Source organism: Micropterus salmoides, unplaced genomic scaffold, assembly GCF_014851395.1.
Source record: "Micropterus salmoides isolate LMB-PRFRI ecotype aquatic unplaced genomic scaffold, ASM1485139v1 Ms_hic_scaffold_3891, whole genome shotgun sequence".
Lineage (NCBI taxonomy): Eukaryota > Metazoa > Chordata > Actinopteri > Centrarchiformes > Centrarchidae > Micropterus > Micropterus salmoides.
In genome coordinates this window covers 1-18,202 of record NW_024043252.1, presented here as the reverse complement: position 1 = coordinate 18,202, position 18,202 = coordinate 1, and the positions used below count along the sequence as shown (strand labels likewise).

General features: G+C 42.6%; 1 protein-coding gene across 1 annotated transcript in view; it reads left to right on the top strand.

Moving 5' to 3' along the window:
- The window catches only part of LOC119885056 (protein-methionine sulfoxide oxidase mical3a-like), a gene marked incomplete at its 3' end in the record, with an annotated part of 31,523 nt that extends 13,327 nt beyond the window's left edge, over nt 1–18,196 (top strand). The window contains exons 2-6 of the mRNA XM_038695307.1: nt 15,460–15,871; nt 16,773–16,980; nt 17,100–17,216; nt 17,351–17,452; nt 18,169–18,196. Of these exons, the coding sequence (XP_038551235.1) occupies nt 15,593–15,871; nt 16,773–16,980; nt 17,100–17,216; nt 17,351–17,452; nt 18,169–18,196 (734 nt within the window). The remainder of the gene's footprint in view (nt 1–15,459; nt 15,872–16,772; nt 16,981–17,099; nt 17,217–17,350; nt 17,453–18,168) is intronic.
- Nucleotides 18,197–18,202: the final 6 nt, after the last annotated feature.

Here is an 18,202-nt window from a genome sequence, read left to right as displayed (position 1 = left end):
GCAGTGGCTCAAAGCGGTTAAGGAAGTCTTTGCCAATGAGTAGAGGAATGGCGTCAAATGGTGAGACATACACCGGGTGGATGAGGTCCATGGGACCGATAGACATGTGGACTAATGTCATGGCTGTCAGATTGAGGTTTTCAGGGCCGAGTGGCTGGACCTCAATGTCACAAGTCTGTAGTTTCAGGTCTGTGTGGGAGCGGGTCATAGCCTGTAGCTGCCTGAAGAGGGCTGATGACATTATAGTGATGTCTGCAGCTGAATCAAGAAGTGCTTCCTGCACCAGAGTGTTTTCAAGTGTTACAGGCAGGTAGAATTTCCGTGAAACTCCCCTTTCAGTAAGGTGACACAAGAAGTGTTGGGAGGGCGGACTGCCCTGAGTGGCTTTGGACTCTGTGAGAGGATCTCTCTTGAGTCGGACTGTACCACCAGGAGTGTCCTGGAGGGAGCGGTTCTCTCAGTCCATCTGTGTGAGCGTGTCAGTCGTTTTGACAAAGTGTCAGGAGAAGGGGACTTTGGCTTTGCAGCAGCTGCGGCCAAGTGCTCTGCCTTCTTATCTTCCTGTTTGGACAGGGTTGGAGCAGGCGCTTAAGCGCTGTAATTTCCTCCTTACTAAAAGTGGGTGTGTCAGACTCACTTTCAGTGTTATCGGTATTTGTGTCTCTATAGTGGGATCTCTGGAGTGTAGCTCTCTGAGATCGCCTGTCCCAATTGTTTTGGGATTTGTGCTGCTTGTGTCCCCCCTTCCGTGAAAAGAGGTGGGTTTCACAGCGGTTGGGCGTGTACCTGGGCCGATGGGTTTCAGGCCTCAGATTTTGGCTCTTCTCAGACCAAGATGGCTCTGAGTGACGTCGACCATGCTCATTTTGCTGAGGCAGGCTGCACCTCTGCTTCTGGCTTGGTCTATAATTCTGGGAGGTGATGCAGGTTGACGCAGGTGTTTCAAGACCAGGAGCTCGTTTTGGCTCCACCTGTAGGGAATTGATGCTGAGAGTGAGGACACCATGGGGCTCAGGATGCCTCGTCATGGTGAGTCTCTGCTTTTCAAAACCTTTTGTAGCTAACTCCCGTAGCTGTCGACTGGTTTGGGTGCGTGGGCAGGCTGCCACACCCAGATGATGACTGGTAGTGGGGTGGAGGTTTTGGATAAAAAGATATTTGAAGTTTAACTCTTCCTCCATATCGGGCTCATTTTTGGTACCAAAGTACGCTTGTCTGAGTCGGTTGTAGTACTGCTGAGGAGGTTCTGGCCTCCCTTGCTTAACAGCAAGTGCAGCTGTTAGACCTGATTGTGCTGTCAAGTCAGAATATTCCTCTACCAGTGCCTGGCAGAGCGAGTCATAATCTTGTCTGACATACCTGGGCTGGCGTTCAATAAAGCTGCTGACCTCTCGACTAGATGTCACCTTGATCAGGTAAATCTTGTCGTCAGTGGTGGCAGCAGGGAATTTCCGCAAGTAGTATTCAATATCTTTTAGATAGATACTGGTCTCATTTGAGCCTGTAGACTCAGGCTCGAAGCGTGTTATGTGGCGAGCGATTTTGTCTAAGTCCCTGTCAGAGGGGCTTAAGTCATGGTCAGCAGTGGGCGGCGGATGCAGCCGAGGGGAGTAAGCCGTCTTCACCTGAGTAGGTGGAGGGCTATTTCTCTGGCGCTCTGTCATATGATCCTGTGGGATCAGTTGTGGGAGTGGTCGTGGAGACCATCCTCCTGAGGCTGGCAAAGGGGAGCAGCCTTGTCTCTCTCTGGTGGGAGTGTTTTGTAGGAGGGAGTATGTTTGGCTGTCTCACATGAGAGCTGGAACTCTCTTCTGGTATCAGCCAACTCCTCCTTGTTTTCCTGCTGTAGCGGGGATTGGGTTACTCTGTCCCTATCCTCTAGCTGTCTTCGCATTTCTTGCATGCGTTTTTGGTCAGCTTCTCTAAGTTTGCTATAAACCTTGACTCGTAATTTTAGCTCTTTAATTTCCCCCACTGCTTGTCTAAGGAGGGTTTCTGATTGGTCAAGAGATTCAGTTGTGTCTTTAACTTTACTTTTGGTCCACTCTAACTCCTGTTCTTGCTGAAAGAGTGAGTGTTCAAGCTGATTGGTCTTTTCCTGCAGCTCAATTTTCTCCTCATCGACTCCACCCTCCTGTGGGAGGTGGCAAGGAGCCTGTAGGTCAGTGATGCGTTCTTCCGCTTCACTTAGTGACTGCCTGGTGTTTCCAGCTGCTGTTCAAGCTGGTGCGTGTGCTTAGACTGGGCAGACATTACAATAGCTAGTTTTCCTAGCATCTGGGACAAGGCTTTGTCCTTTGAGGAAGTGGCTAGAGCAGTTGTTACCAGCTCTGCAAAAATTGTTTCAAGGTTCACCGCATCGGTGCCTTGTAGTTGGCTTGAGTAGCCAGGTACCATGGTCTCGGTCATGTGGGCCAAGATGGAGTCAAAGTGTTCCAGTGGGTCGCCCCCACTGGCTGCCACTAAGCGTGGGTCTGCCATGTTCACAGGCAGGTACTCAAGTGGTTTGGTTAAGGACTTTGGTGAGTCCAAATCAGACAACAAACAGTGTGTCAACTCAGAGGATATACCTACAAATACAAAAATAAATGGGTGTTGCTTCTATAGCTTCCTGGAGCTGTTGATGTTCCTTTAAGTTAATTTGGAAGGTTGGAATCTGAAGAAAAGGATCAAATCGAATCTATGGACTCAGTTATACAATTTGCTTTAACAAAATCAGAAGTGGACTACAGGTGTTAGCTGGTACAGCAGACCTGAGCCAGTCAGTTAAACAGAGTTTCAGCTAGTGTGTTTACTAGTTGAGAAAAGGGAATGTCAGGTTGGAGAAAGCTGACTTTCAAGTCAGACTTAAATGCCCAAACTGAAAATTCAAATTTAGGGTGAAGGCAAAAATAGGAAAATGAAATTAAATCACACTTGGGATTAAAGTTAAATGCTATAGATCAAATCAAAGTTCATGTTACAACTAGCTTGACAATCAAAGCTCAAAGTCCTTAATGATCAAAGTCAAAGTTGGAAGAAATTGTTTGAAAAATTAAATTTTAGAATCAGAGTTCAAAATTGGAAAAATTAAAATTTGAGATCAAAATAATTAAATTTCAAAATCAAAGTTCAAAGGCAATGAGAATAAACTCAAAGTTCAAAGTTACATTAACAAAAATCCCAGGCTGATTAAAGTGGATTAAATAAAAAAATCAAAGCTGATTAAACTGAAGGTTTTTTAATTACCCTTGTTATCAAGTTATCAAAATTCCAATTGCTATAAAAGTCAGAGTCCAAATTACATTTATAGTGAACAAGGATTAAAGAAAGCCTAGTTGGAAAGCTATCAATTCAACTTATCAAGCTTAATGTAGGTTTCAGTCCAAACAACAAAAGGTTAACAAAAATTCAAATCAAGATGTTATTCTGCATTTATCTTATTTCCTGCAAGGATCAAAAAGCACTACAGAAAAGGCTTCAAAATGACAAAGTCAAAATCAGGGATATTGCAGCAGTAATGAGAATAAAGCTTTTTATTCAAATACAGCTGGATCAAAATTAGAAAAGCGAATCTTTGAATAAAAGATTGCATCAAAATTAACAGAACTACTCAGTGTAATCCTAGGTTAGGGTACTAAATTGGCTCAGTACCTTGTTACAAGCAAACACCCAATAGATCTTTAAAATTATTCAAGGAAAAAGGAGAGCCTGTACTCTATCCTACACTTAAGGAGTAACACTCCTTATTAATTTAATCTGAGAGTCGACACAATGGTTTATGTGTCTCAAGTTAACAAGATCTATCACCAAAGTCTGGTTTAATTCACTCGATTCAAACGCTCATCTCTGTCACTGATGACGCTGAAGTCGATTTAATGCAGAGCATGCAATTTATTCCGCCAGCCAGTAGGGGAGCTGTGGCTCCGCCTCGGGCGCGGCCTATTTCTCAATGTAGAAGAAGAAGCGGCTTCCTCTCTGGTCCTCGGACCCAACAGCTGTTAGCTTCAGGCTAACGCAGTTAGCAAACCGTCGTTGCAGCAACGGCAGTAAATCAGAACACTGACGGACACCAGTCCCGCTCAAAATGGGGGAAGGACTCGCTCCTTTGTTTCAATGACTCAGCTTGCTTTCAAGCTTCGATTTAGCGTTAACTTAGCTCGGTAGGTACAACGCTACAGGCTAAACTCGGCGTCTTCACGCCTGTGACTCCACTGCCGGGCAGCTGTATTTGTTGAAGTAGCTAATTTCAACAGGATACCGGAGTTTTGCATATAACATAACAATCCACGGCTCAGCGCGTCAGACTGTTATTTATAGCCGCAAGCAAATCACATTGGCACAGCGCAACTGTAATCTGTCTGCCTCTTATTAGGCCTTAAAATTATCAATATCGGTTAAGTTTCTCTCAACCAAAAGGGCATTTCATCCACTCGTCAGCGGAGATTGTATGTAGCTTTAGCTCAGATTTCTCATATGGTAACGTTACAGGAATGCATTCAGTTTAACATTAGCTCGGTCCTCATAGCTCAGCTCACTACAGCTCTGTACTGAACAACAAAGAATGATGGCGCGGCGGCCAAACAAGTTGCACAAAGCATTTCATTTCACAACAAAGAACATGGTCAAAACTCACACACACTTTCATCACTAACGTTAAGTTAAGAGGGAAGACAGGAGAGTTTCTAGGGAGCAACTTACTGGGCGATTATTTCAGTGGCAAAATTTTGGAGGGAAAAATTTCTGGGACTCAATAACTTTTCTCAATAACTTCTCTGCATCAGGGCTGTGTGTATAGTCTATTATTATAGTATGTCACAAGGCCTCACACGGGGCACCATTATGTAGTGGACCTAAATTTATTAGTTATGCATTTTAATAAATTTATGAGAATTGATACCCAATTATGAATTATTATTCATAAAATCAGAATTTCCTCGTAAAGGGCACCACCGGAGTTGTTATAATCCTAGAGTCTCCGGACCTCTAGGTAGTTTTGAATAATTATACAATTATTACTAGTGATCAGTTAGTTAATAATCGCTCAATTATCTTAATCATCAGTCAGTCAGTCTCATATCTAAAGGGTCAATTCTCTTGGCAGGAACTATAAATAGGCAACACACACAGCTCTTGATTATATTACAGTGAATTTATTCTCTAACTAAGGTGATAAAAGATGGTTGGATACAGGGAACATAAACATTTGCTGAACAATGAGCCTGGAGGTTCGATTGTGGGAAGCATTCGACTCATACGGCATAGAAGAGCTACTGAAAGTAAACTAATGCTATATTTAGGAGTTAAAATGGACATCTGATCACAGGACGTGTGTTAAGTCTTACTGCTTGTCGACAGCCTGCTTTTGGCCTGTTGCACGGGTCCCACGCTAGCTGCCGATCCTGGCTTTTTGCTAGGGATTGTCCGGGGTTCTCCGTGTCTGATTGAAAACGCCTCCTCCGTCTGGCAATTCGGCTGTTTGCAGGTTTCCTTGGTTGTAGCTGGCGAGACCACGTGGCTTGGTCTGACCTCGGTGAAGTTGGCTCGACGAAAAAGGCTTAAAATGGAACTTGGTCGTTCCTGAATTAGTCCAGTGTAACTTAACGGACTCATAACTTTAACAAACAAAAGAAATAAAGAAAATAAAACAAACTGAAGGCAGATCGATGTCGCGGCACTTCAGGTGTGTAGCTTCAGCGAACAAAGGCCTGTTTGTTTCGCTGGCCGAGTCTGGGCGTGTTGCCTGGCGAGGCACGCCACGCGCGTGCCGAAGCATCCAGAGGGCAGAGTGGAAGAGCGAGAGAGGGAAGAGACTAAGAGTCTAGAGACTGGCGAGCAGGTCGCGTGTCGCTCTTTTGTTGTCTGGGGCGTGGTTCCCCAGGGGGCGTCTCAGGTTTCCCAGGGACTGCCTTTCCAAACTTAATGTCTAAAGAAAAGAAATCTATTTGCACGTATTATAATCAAATATTTTCCACAATCGAACCTCAATGGTTGAACGGTTGTACTGTTCTAGGCATTTGGTAACAGGAAACAATTGTCACATTATTGGTCAGGATTTTTATACATTTAACCGCATTTCCGACGAGGGCATGTAATACTTATTTCGTCCACTTGGGGGAGCTCAGGTTACATGAGGAAAGCTTGGATTAAATCAAAGATCGTCTCTCCTTAGGAACCGGGGAATATTGTTGATTCATCCTTAAATTCAAGCTGGCGATTAAGAGTATAGTAAAACATTTCTTTGTCATCATTTCTAAAGGGATTTTGTAAGAAAGTATTATGAACAAGCATGGATTACATCAGATGAAGGAGTGTCTTGCTGAAAATAAAAACATTGCACAAGTAACTTCTTTTCAGCACTAATATCAACAACAGATAGCAACAACAGTTAACATAACTACTCAAATAGAGGCAAACATATTCAGGTAACTAAAGATTTAATTAAATTTAATTAGATGCTTTGAGTATTTTGGAGACTGCAGTCCTTTGTCATCCAAAGTTCAGTGTCTGGAACATGTCACACTTAGGTGAGACAAGGAGTATCCTTTTGATGTGGTAATAAAACAAAGAATAAGGTCAGTTTCCACGGAAACGTGTGTGGTGGGGTAAGTTTTGATAGGCTGTTCAGGGAGATGCCAATGGCTGGCTCGTGTCCCTTTGTCAGTTTAACAGTCAGGCCCCGCGTTATCAGCTTCGGAATCAAAATGGTGCCAGTTTTATGGTCGGGCTAGCACTTAGAGAAAGCAACTTTGACCCCTCCCCATCTTCTCTGGGGAGGAGAAAGGAATTTAGGCGTAGCTCCAAATTTATTCAATATAAAATGCACAAATCCACATCGTTGTTCACTACAGCTGATATGAATTTCATAAGAGAGACCCTTTTGTCGTTAGTAAATATTCCCCTGAGTCGTCTCAGAGAGAGATTTGAAGCTCATTTTTTCATTGGCTGGGCTATTTTGCACTTTGAAACCAATCCATTTGAAATCCCCTGTCATGGTTGGAAAGGGTCTAATATAGGCTAGTAGATTCAGAAATGTAATGGGGCTCAGATTCAGTTAAGACCTCTCTTTTTAGGGCAGTATTGAGGGCTGCCTTGACAGCACTACTGAGCACACTGGGACTTGTAACAGTGGTCAGGCAAGTGGCTTCTTAGTTGTTCTATTTTAGTTTAACTCTAGTTAAAAGGAACGTAGTGAAAACCACTATTTACCACTGTTTATGTACAACACAGTAAAGCATGTAAATATCCAGATGAACCATTTCCTTCACAGAAACCTGTAAGGTTCTTGTTAGATAGAAAGAATTCAGATAAAAATGGCATCAAATACTTGTACTGCATATTCAAATAGCCTCGCTGTATTAAACAATACTGAAGATCCATTTGAAGGGGCATTTATGCTTTACTCGGAGCTTACAGTGGTCAGACAGGAAAGGGAGAGAAGATAACGGTGATGAAGCCGGCACAAACAGAGGATGCTGCATGCACATGTTGTACTTAAAATCGAACGTAAATCTCGGTTCACTGAGTCCCAAGACACCAGAGACATGATGAATGTGACATAGAACAGGATGTTTTTCCACTGCGCTGAGTATTAATGTGTCATTCTGTTCGACATTTAAGACAGGACAACATGGAAGTCATAGGTTTATTGGTTCACAGGCTGATCTGTTGCTGGAGTTGGTGAAAATCTCTACCAGTGGTGGGAGCTAACATGAAGTGCTCAGCTGCACAGCACAACCTGACTGTCAGGAGCACATGTGATTCAAAAGCCAGATGGTTTGGAGACTGCCTCTGTCGGAAGCCAGATGAGTTTCAGTCAACAAATGTCTGTGTACCCTGCGAGCTCTGATGCTTTGTCTGCTGATGTGAATGGACATAAAACTGTCTCCATTCCTGTAGGCTGACACCCTCTATTTGAAGAGCAGAAATGATCAGAGTGGTTTGCATAATGAATATATCTGTACAATATCAGATATCAAAGAGCGTAACACAGCTATTCATTCACCTTGTTGACTTAAGCTTTGCGTGTATTATCATTCTGTTGACACACATGGGATAATCATTATTATTATTATTATTATTACTACTGTCATTTCAGGGAATTATTTTCCTACCAGTTTTGATCTGCTGGTTTAGAAAAACACGCTCTCTACACTGGTGTTTATAGACTCGACTCTGGATAATACCTTTCAGGCCTGAGGCTCTGAATACCCTTCTTATATTTATAGCTACGGTTTACAGGCAGACGCAGTAATGATGAGCATCCCTGACAAGGCTTCTGTCCTTTTGAAATAGGAATAAAAGAAAAGCTTGAAGAAATCTCAGGCATGTATGTGGGAAAACGGCCCAGTGTTATGATTGGACTTGTTTCCTGCACCTTGCTTGCACCTTAATTATTATTCACAGGTGTGCACAGGGCAGACACACACACACCCTCTCAAAAATTGTAGTTGGATGCATCACCATGTGACCAGCGAATCAATGTGGGACTTTGGAATTATTGCGTATAATATGATTTAGACTTCATATCATAATTGGGTTACTTACCCGCATATGCAGTTTACAACATAAGACACAGAAGAGTCTCACATTTGAGAATCTTGAACCCAACGCAGGTTAGGATTTTTGCTTAATACACCAGTTAAATGTAATTGTTTTTTGAAGAATTTTTTAAGAATAACATTTCATTGATTGAATGTGTGCCATTATTTATTTGGTAGATTTTATCGGTTTAGGGTTGATCTGCTTTTTTTTTGCTGAGAGTTAGATAAGAAGGTTGATGCTACTCCTATCACTGTACATTTAAGTCCAGCCAGGAGCTGGTTAGCTTAGCTTAGCAACACAGACTGGCAGCAGGGGGAAACAGCTGGCCTGGCTTGTTCCAAAGGTAAAAGTACTCTACAGCTCAACAATTAACATGTTTTATCTTGTTTCTTTATTCTGTACAAAAACTAAAGTTAAAGTTTTATGGACATTTGTGTGTGTGTGTGTGTCCCCCCCTTTTCCAGTCTGGATGCTAAAGACAGCTAATCATCTCCTGGCTATAGTGTAACTCTCCAGAAAACTAATGATTTCCCAAAATGGAGAGCTTGCTTAAAAAGAAGCAAGAATAGCTTCTAAAAAAATTAACCTACCATTTTTCTCTTTTCATTTACATAATGATGGTTGTGAACTTTTCCTAATTACTAGCCCAAGTAATATAATGGGAACTAATTTTGTTGTCAGTATGATCTATTTACTGCCTGCAGGCTGCCCCTGAATAGACCACACCTGCTGCTGCATTTTTCTGTAATAACAGTCAAACTGTAATAAAGCTATCTACAGTACAGTGACTTTCATATTGAGTACAAGACAAAATGGATGGTAAGCTGATTATTAACTCTAAAGAACAAAGACTAAACAGCAGTTGTCTTAAGGCAAACAGGGAAAAAGTAAGCAGAGACATAAAACTGTCAAATCCTAAAGCTATTATATAGAGATAGAACTAGTAAATCCAGTGTGGTCTGCTACAAGCTCGATGAACTAAATCTTCTGCTTGTACATCCATCATTGTGAATTTATCCACTGCTCAGGGAGAAAGATCACGTTGCATCCTGCACTCTCCCTCCTACTCTGTGTCAAGTAGGGCTGCAGCTAACAATGATTTTAGTACTCAAAGCTTCTACAGATTATTTCATCGGTGCATTGTTTAAGAAGTACTTTTGCTTGGCGCCGATGCGCCCCGCCGTAACGGGATCAGTTGTGTACGTTGATAGACAATAGAAATTTATTAGTCCTTTCACCAGACGGAGAACAACAAACGCACGTGTGTACATTTACAGCTGAGGACTGCACCTTACTTTGGCTAGCCTTCAACTCAAGAATCAATCATGGTTTCAGTTAAATGCTAAAGTTGCTGTTACTGTTGCCGTGTCTGTGGTCTGCTGGCAGAAAACCGGTTGCTTTCTGATCAGGTGCCGTCGTGCTGTTGCGGTAGGCGACATAAGTTTCGTTTTTATGGTGGACAGAGTTGTTGTTTTCTTTTAGCTTGAAATAATCCCATACTTTGGACACTTTCTTCTTCATCTCTCACTATTTTCTCTCTCTTTCTCCACTTTACCAACCGCGCCATCATAGTCACGTCATGTACACACAGCGTAAGCGTGAAGTGCGACAGTAATAAATGTCCGTTCAAAACAGTATAACGCTGTAACGCTATATAGTTCTGTGGATTAAATGAAGCATCGATGCAAAGAATTTAATCGATTAATCGTTTCAGCCCTAGTGTCAAGTCTCCTGATGGATGGATGAGGAGGAGAAGACGGGTTGGGATGTTACTTTCATCCCCAGGGTGTCCCCTGAGCATCAGTCACCCCCTGAGCTGGAGACTGACGGAGGACTAAATGCTATTTTAGGATACGCACTGACAGAGACACAAGCTTACAGTCAGCCCCAGTCATCACAGTTACTCAGTGGGATGCAATTTACTTGTTTACTGATTATTTCCACATGTTTTGGATATTTTTGTCTATTCTCTGTTGCTTTTATGTTTTTGTAGGTCTGTGGCTTTGATCCTGGAATGAAAATTAAATTAGATGCAGAAGGCAAAATAAAAACATGGAATAATTTGCCATTCCCAGATAGTTTTTCCTCAATGACCAAACCAGCAAACAACAACAAAGCAAAACATAAAAGCCACTACATGTTTTGATACATTTTTAATTTACAATAATTTTACTTACAATGTTATTAATTTACTTTTTATATTCTGTTATTTATTACTGTTGGTAGTGACAGTGTAAATACAAATAGTACATAAAAGCAGTGCTGTCAAACATGTAGCTTACTAACCTAATCTTTGGCTATATTTTTAGATTAGAGGATGATGTAATGCAACCAGAAAAAGGCACAGGCGTGCATGCGTGAGTGCGTGCGTGCGTGTGTGTGTGTGTGTGTTTCATGTTTTTATATCCCAGTGGGAACTTCAACATGAATGCACACTAAAAGAAGGGGACTTCCGTCACCGTGGGGACAAAAATTGAGGTCCCCACAAGTAGAGCCGCTTTCTGAGGGTTAAGACTTGGTTTTAGGATTCAGGTTAGAATTAAGTCAAGGTTAAGGTTAAGAGCTAGGTAATGCTTTTATGTCAACGAGATGTTCCTACAAACGTGTGTGTGTGTATATGTATACTCGGGGAAGGGGGGCTGTGTGTGCAAGGGTTTGCATGCATGTGTGTAATTCTTGTGTGAATGTGTGAAATCCTGCATCTCACCCTGATGTCTGGGGAATTTGAGTGCATGTTGAGTCAAAGCTGTTTAGATTTTCCCTCTTTTTTGACATTGGAAATAGTTGACTTTTTCATAAAGTGTCACGTTGCAACTTGGTTTGGCATATGGATCTCTGCAGGAGGCTACTATTATTCAAATTATAGGCCAGGTTTATTATAGTCATTAAGGTCAGTGTAGCATGTCACAGCAAGCTGTCGCATCTTTTGACATCTCGCACACACACACACACACACACACACTGTGACACAGTATGTCAGTCAGTAGTTGCACCCCCATTTTCTTCAAAGAGCTCAAAATGTGTTAGATGTTTACTGCTAGCTTTCTCAGGTGTCTGTCATAAAGGTTACAGTGTCTTCTCAACTCCCTTGCTTGGCTTTTTGATCGCCATAAACCGCGTGTGTCCTTAAAGTAAAATGGAAAGCCCACAGAGGGAATCACTTTTGTCCACGCTATGAATGGGGAGAGTAGCACAACAAGAGACTGAAGTTAGTTCTCGCAAAACAGATTTTATTTCACCCTGAAGTGAATTATTGCCCCTCTGAGATCGTCCTCCCACGTTCCTGTTCGGTTTGATGTGCCTTCTTTTTCACTATGGGTCTCATGAAGCTTTGAACGCAGAGTTTGAAATGAACTGCTTTACTTTACGCTGCCTCGTAGAGCAGTCTGCGTAGTGATGAATGCTTGCCTTCTGTCAAGTTGAAAACTAAAAGTAGGTTCAAAGAGCAGAGTGGAAGAATTCAGAGCCAGACTTTAAGATGTTCCTGTCAGGCTTTTTGGGGTGGATGAGATTACAGTTTGTCTGTTGATGTCATATAGACTCAGAGAAACCACCACTTATGAGGCCTCGTAAAAGCAGCAACGGGCTCTCACCCATAAGTAGATCAACTCCTAGTCAATCAATAGATAGAAAATGAAGGATACTAATTTGATAATCCATTAATCATTTAAGTTATTGTTTTAAAATGATCTGGTTCCAGCTTCACAAATACGAATATCTGTTGATATTGATTGATACAAAAACAAGCTACTCGAATATGTCAACTTGGGCCTTTGGAAATTGTATACAAATTTTTATTGGCCCAAGATTAATCAACAGACTAATCAGTAATGAAAATAAATTTTTATTTTTTTTTCAGCTCTTCCTGTGAGGTGTACCCATGATATTTAGGCTCACTGCTCTTAAATTGTATTTGTTTTCCACTGTATCACTCCAAAAATGTTTTAAAAGGAATAGTGACCTATTATGTCTACTCTCCCAAGCTAACCATTTTTAGTCTCTGTCAGACAACAATTACCAACCAAGCAACGTCACTGTAGTTGCTCTTAACCAACTCATTTGATGCACACTTGTTGCACCATAACTCTCATGGATTGTTCTTTTCCATTGCACACTGCATGGATGTGAAGCCACACACTAGGAACACAGCTACTGAGAATCTGGAACCAGCACAGTGGCCCATTTCTGTGTTGAAATTAACCTTGAAACTGTCTTTTATCCTTGTGTATTTGCAGCATGCTATCGCAGGCCCCCAGCACTTACTACACACTAAAGAAACTGCAAGCCTGACTGCATCTCAGTCTGCTCTGCAATCAACCACAGCATCCTGAGTCCCTGTGGAGGTAAACAGGAACAGGCTTCAGATGCCTGATTAATATCTGAGTGACGTTTATGTACTCTCGTATTTTGGATCCCACAGTCATTATTATTGACTGGTGAATTAAGGACCATCGATTGAGTCATTTGTAATGCTCATTGGCTGTTTCCTATGACACCCAGTCAATCAGTTTTGTTCTTTTAATGCTGTCTGATCTTAACTGTCATTGGGATTAATGTTAATGACAGTATTTTGCAGATAAAACTCCTAAAATTGTATTACAGAGGGGTCTGTCACAGATGGTTTATTGAGCATAGGTGTGTGTGTGTGTGTGTGTGTGTGTGTGTGTGTGTGTGTGTGTGTGTACGTACATACATAACCACAACTGCTGCAGGTGCGGATGGAGCTTACAGATGGTTTTATTTTTACATTTCTTTGAGGTGATAGACAGTTGAGGCATTCATGCAGCTCACTCACATTGAAATGGTCCAGCAGCTAAGCTAAATGCTTGTGTTGGAAGAGGCCATTTCTGTCTGTGCTGGCACTGTACCCTTCAGCCCTGATCCTGACTGACTGAGGCAGAGCCAAACCCAGAGCCTGCTGTTTTCACTGCAGGAGGAGTTGGCAGGTTGTGTAAAGGAGGCCAGCTGACCTCTGTACCTGCCTCCCTTTCATCTTTGCCACTGGGACTGGGACTACATAGGTTTTTATGAACTAGTTCAGCATCCTGGACAGTGGAGTACAAAGTTTTTACAGAGAAAGTGGCTCACAGTGTAATTATTCATGTGTGTTCCTCAGGATTTCAGTTGCTGTGTCCTGTCTTCCTCACCTGATTGGTGGCTGTCCTTAGAGCAAAGATTAAGTCCAAACATAATTTATGATGATGTCTTACAATATTCTGTACTGTAAATTAAAAGGAAAGGAAAGTCTTTTCCATACGCACACTGTATAATATTAAAGGAGTAGTTTGACAAGGGTTAGATGGCTGTACGGTAAATATGAAACTTAGCTTAGTGTAAAGGCTGGAAACCGGGGGAAACGGCTAGACTGGCTCTGTCCAAAAGTAATAACAGCTCTTGTGAAGCTAATTAACATGTTACATCTTCATTGTTTACTCTGTACAACAACTGAGACAATAACATATTATTAGTGAGCTTTGGAGGGGCTGGTCAGCAACTTTCTCTCCCCTGTTGTTAGTCTTTTTAACAGTCTCCCGGCAGTAGCTGCAATATCATAGTAAGATATGTAAACACGCGTGTTTCTCTACCTACTGATTTAATATTTTTTTCTTTTCCTAGCTGACTCTTATTCTTGGGAGAGTTTTTTTTACATGTTGAATGAATGACTATCCCATCTGCTGAGCCATTGTTACATTTACGCTTTTATCCAAAGCGACTTACAATTGCTATACATGTCAGAGGTCGCACGCCTCTGGAGCAACAAGGGGTTAAGTGTCTTGCTCAGGAACACAATGGTGGATGTCTCACAGTGGGAATCGGACCCAGGTCTCCCACGCCAAAGGCAAGCATCTTATCTATGCGCCATCACCACCCCTCTTAACAGGTAAACCAAGTTTCTGCATTATTGCCCTCGGTAGCTAATGCAAACCAGGGCCACTGCATGGCTGAAAACGTATTATCCAGCAAAAAGATCAAAACACATTTTTTCCCCCTCAGTCATAATTACCACTTCTGTCATAGCGCTTCTGTCATAGCTCTTTCTGGCATTACTTTCATCCTCTTCTTCTCCATTATCTTCCTTTTATACTTTGTAATGCAGACCCTTTAAAGACTGCTCATGCTGCTAAATACAGTCAGAGTTAAAGACAGAGAGCCCATCAGGACATTCCAGCCATGACAGCTGAGCCACAGACACCAAACAACATGAATGATCTTGTCCCCCTTGGGGTGAAAAGGCAGAACACATAAAGTTGGACTGCTGCAAGACATAGGTAAAACAACAGCGAAGGTTTACTCTGTATTTACACAGGAAGCTATACAGTAGCAACCCAGTGGGCATGTATAGTGATTGGTTGGTACGGTCTATTGCCAGATATTTTTTTTTGAATGACTAGGATTGTGTTTTGTTTCTTAGTGTTTTTGTTATGAACTGGCTATTTCCTGTGTCTGGAGTCTGTCTAGAGTGATTTGTGCCACACAGATGTGTCTACTCACTTGTGCCCTGTGTGTTTCCTGTTTGGCTTCGTGCGGGCTCAGTGCCCTTCCTGTGTCCGGCGGCCTCATTCCTCGACAGATTAGAGGTTGTTTGAGGTCATGTCTCTGCAGAAAATGGACTGCGAGACCTTAAATGACCTCGCCTCTATTCTCAATTGGTGCCGTAATTGCTTGTCCCACCAGCCGTCATATGTATGATTGTCTAGTTAGAAGATCCGGGCCCATTCCTTACAAAGGGAGCCAAATGAGGCAAGTATCAACTGGGTTCCTTGCCTCTAATTAAAGTTTATGTTTATGTTGGCTTGGACAGCGTTGATATTACTTGAGTATTCGAAAGCTGTAATCTTGTAAGTTTGCTTTTCTGTCCGATTTCAACATGTGGTAATGTTTTATACAGTACTTCTGTGATTCACTGAGTTTTATTTCTCTCCCTCTCACTGGCAGAATGAAGATGCCTGAGGCTGGAAGTTAAGAGCCCTCAACCAGAGAGAGCGTGTTCCAGGACTGGGGCTGGACCCAGAGACCCCTGACTGGGGGGGGGGGTGAGGGCCCTTACAGCCCTGTGTGAGTCTGGACCATGGGGGATGGAGGCGCCGGGGCTACTGGAGGAGATGGGGTGAACCGGTCCCATGTCCTGTTCGACAACTTTGTCCAGGCAACCACGTGTAAGGGCACGCTCAAGGCCTTCCAGGAGCTGTGCGACCACCTGGAAGTCAAGCCCATCGAGTCCAGGATCTTCTACCACAAGCTCAAGTCCAAACTCAACTACTGGAAGGCCAAGGCACTCTGGGTAAAGTTAGATAAGAGGGCCAGCCAGAAGGAGTACAAGAAAGGCCGTGCATGTGCCAACTCAAAGGTAAGCCTGGAACATTACAAACTGTATGATTAATTTAAAGGTGGCTTTGCTTGTTGGTGGCTTCAGTTCACTGAGATCTAAAATCTGACCTCAGTGTCAAGGAATTTAACTGATGCTCGCTTTATATGAAAGGACACTATAGGGAGTCTTTTTCAATTTTGTTGTGGACACCGTTCACTTCAGTTCACTGTTTGAATTTGATTTGTCACCTCCTCTGGTTTACTGTGTATACTGAGCTGACCCCCAAACATGTGCTGAGGCTGTATTATTATTTTTTGCTGAAGAGTTGAATTGACAACTGTTGGTTTGGAAGACAAGTTCAGATTTGAACTATGCTCTACAAATAAAGTTCACGGAAGTTAACCAACTAATAAAATTTCCTTTAGGATGAATGCAGTTCTGGATTATCTTAACTTAGCTTAGTTTAACATATGTTAATTTATGTTATGGTACCTTAGCTTCAGTTATGTTACCTCTTAGCTCATCTTATTTTGTGTTATGTTGTAGTTCCTTATCTTTGCTTATCTTAGCTCATCAACTATGGGCTTCATCGATTTTTTTTTTTTTTTCTCTTCATGTGTTGTATCCCATTATTTACCTCGTATTATTTGGCAGATGCCTTTGTCCAGAGCAATTCATTGACAGATTGATTGATTGCATTCAAACTCAAAAGAAGCAAGAGCTTGATGTCATCACAAATTAGAAGTGCAACCCTCCCAAAATACAACTAAAAGTGTGTTAGAGAGCTACATTGCAGGAGGTTTTGTGCTAGCGTGGGAGTCTCAATAAGTGGGTTGCAATGAAAGATGGGCAGTGACTTTACATGACTTGGTTTTTCACGTGTATTGGTCAATATATTTCTCATAGCTTGTCTATAATATCTGCGTCTCTCTGTATTTAGTGTCTGATCATTGGTGCAGGACCATGCGGCTTACGTACAGCCATCGAGCTGGCTTTCCTGGGGGCCAAAGTGGTGCTGCTGGAGAAGAGAGATGCCTTCTCTAGGAATAATGTGCTGCACCTCTGGCCCTTCACCATTCAGGACCTCAGGGGCCTTGGGGCAAAGAAGTTCTATGGAAAGTTCTGTGCTGGTGCTATCGATCATATCAGTGAGTACACATGACTAATTTTGTTTACACAACTGATACTGTATATGACACATTTGCCTGTGGGTTTAGCAGCTCTGATGTCATTCAAGTGTTCTCTCCATCTCTTTATTGGATTGTAGGTATTCGTCAGCTTCAGCTAATGCTGCTCAAAGTGGCTCTCCTGCTGGGCATAGAGATCCATGTCAATGCCGAGTTTAAGGGCCTCATTGAGCCCCCTGAAGATCAAGAGACTGAAAGTAAGAGTTAAGCTGCTGCCGGACAAGCTGAAGAAAAATGAATGGAAACTCAACGTGTGTTTCGTCAGAGAACTATCTGTCAGCTAGCTCTGTTGATGCATTTCTGTCTGATTACACATGCTGTGTTTTCTTAGGGATTGGTTGGAGGGCTGAGGTCCACCCCAGGACACACCCTGTCAATGAGCTGGAGTTCGATGTCATTATTGGAGCAGATGGAAGGAGAAACACGCTACCAGGCAAGTCTGCATGTACTGACTGGGAGAAATGCATTAGTAATGCGGTTTTTAAGTTGACTCAACAAGACAACGCAAAACAGCACAATTTGTTTCTTTCTTTCTTAAGCGGACTTGGAGGATAGTCAGAACAATTATGATCTCACTTGTGTACAGCTGTGGTCGGGGACCTGACCTCACTCCGTTCCTCGCGTATGAATGAGCATATGTGTATATCTGTGTGTGTGTGTGTGTGTGTGTGTTTGTCTGTCTGGCTGGCTGGCTGGCTGGCTGCAGCGTAGTATTTCTGACTGCTCTCCCAGCAGAGCACACTAGGAATTGTTAAGTTGGCTGTCTGTTTCCTCTATGACTGTCGGGGCCTCACACACAGCCACACAGGCCCCTGTGGATTAGAGTTCCATGACCCCTCTCTGTACTACTGACCGCTGCATCAAGGATGGGAAGCAGCAGGCTCCCTCTGGGATAACCATGAACTACAACGCACAGCTTGAAAAACTAGAAAGCTGTTTACGTTGTCGTGATGCAGAACATCTGGTTGCATTTATAGCATACATTATGCATTTGTTGGGTTTTTAGATGTTGAAAATCTTGTTCTGCAATTTGAGGGTTAACTCCCTGTTTGGGAATGTTTTTGGATTTATGGTGTCACAGTTCAGGTCTGTGCGCGATCATTGCCAACCATGAGGTCTGCTTCCTCATCCTCTTGTAACTTTCCCCAGGGTTTCGGCGTAAGGAGTTCCGGGGCAAGCTTGC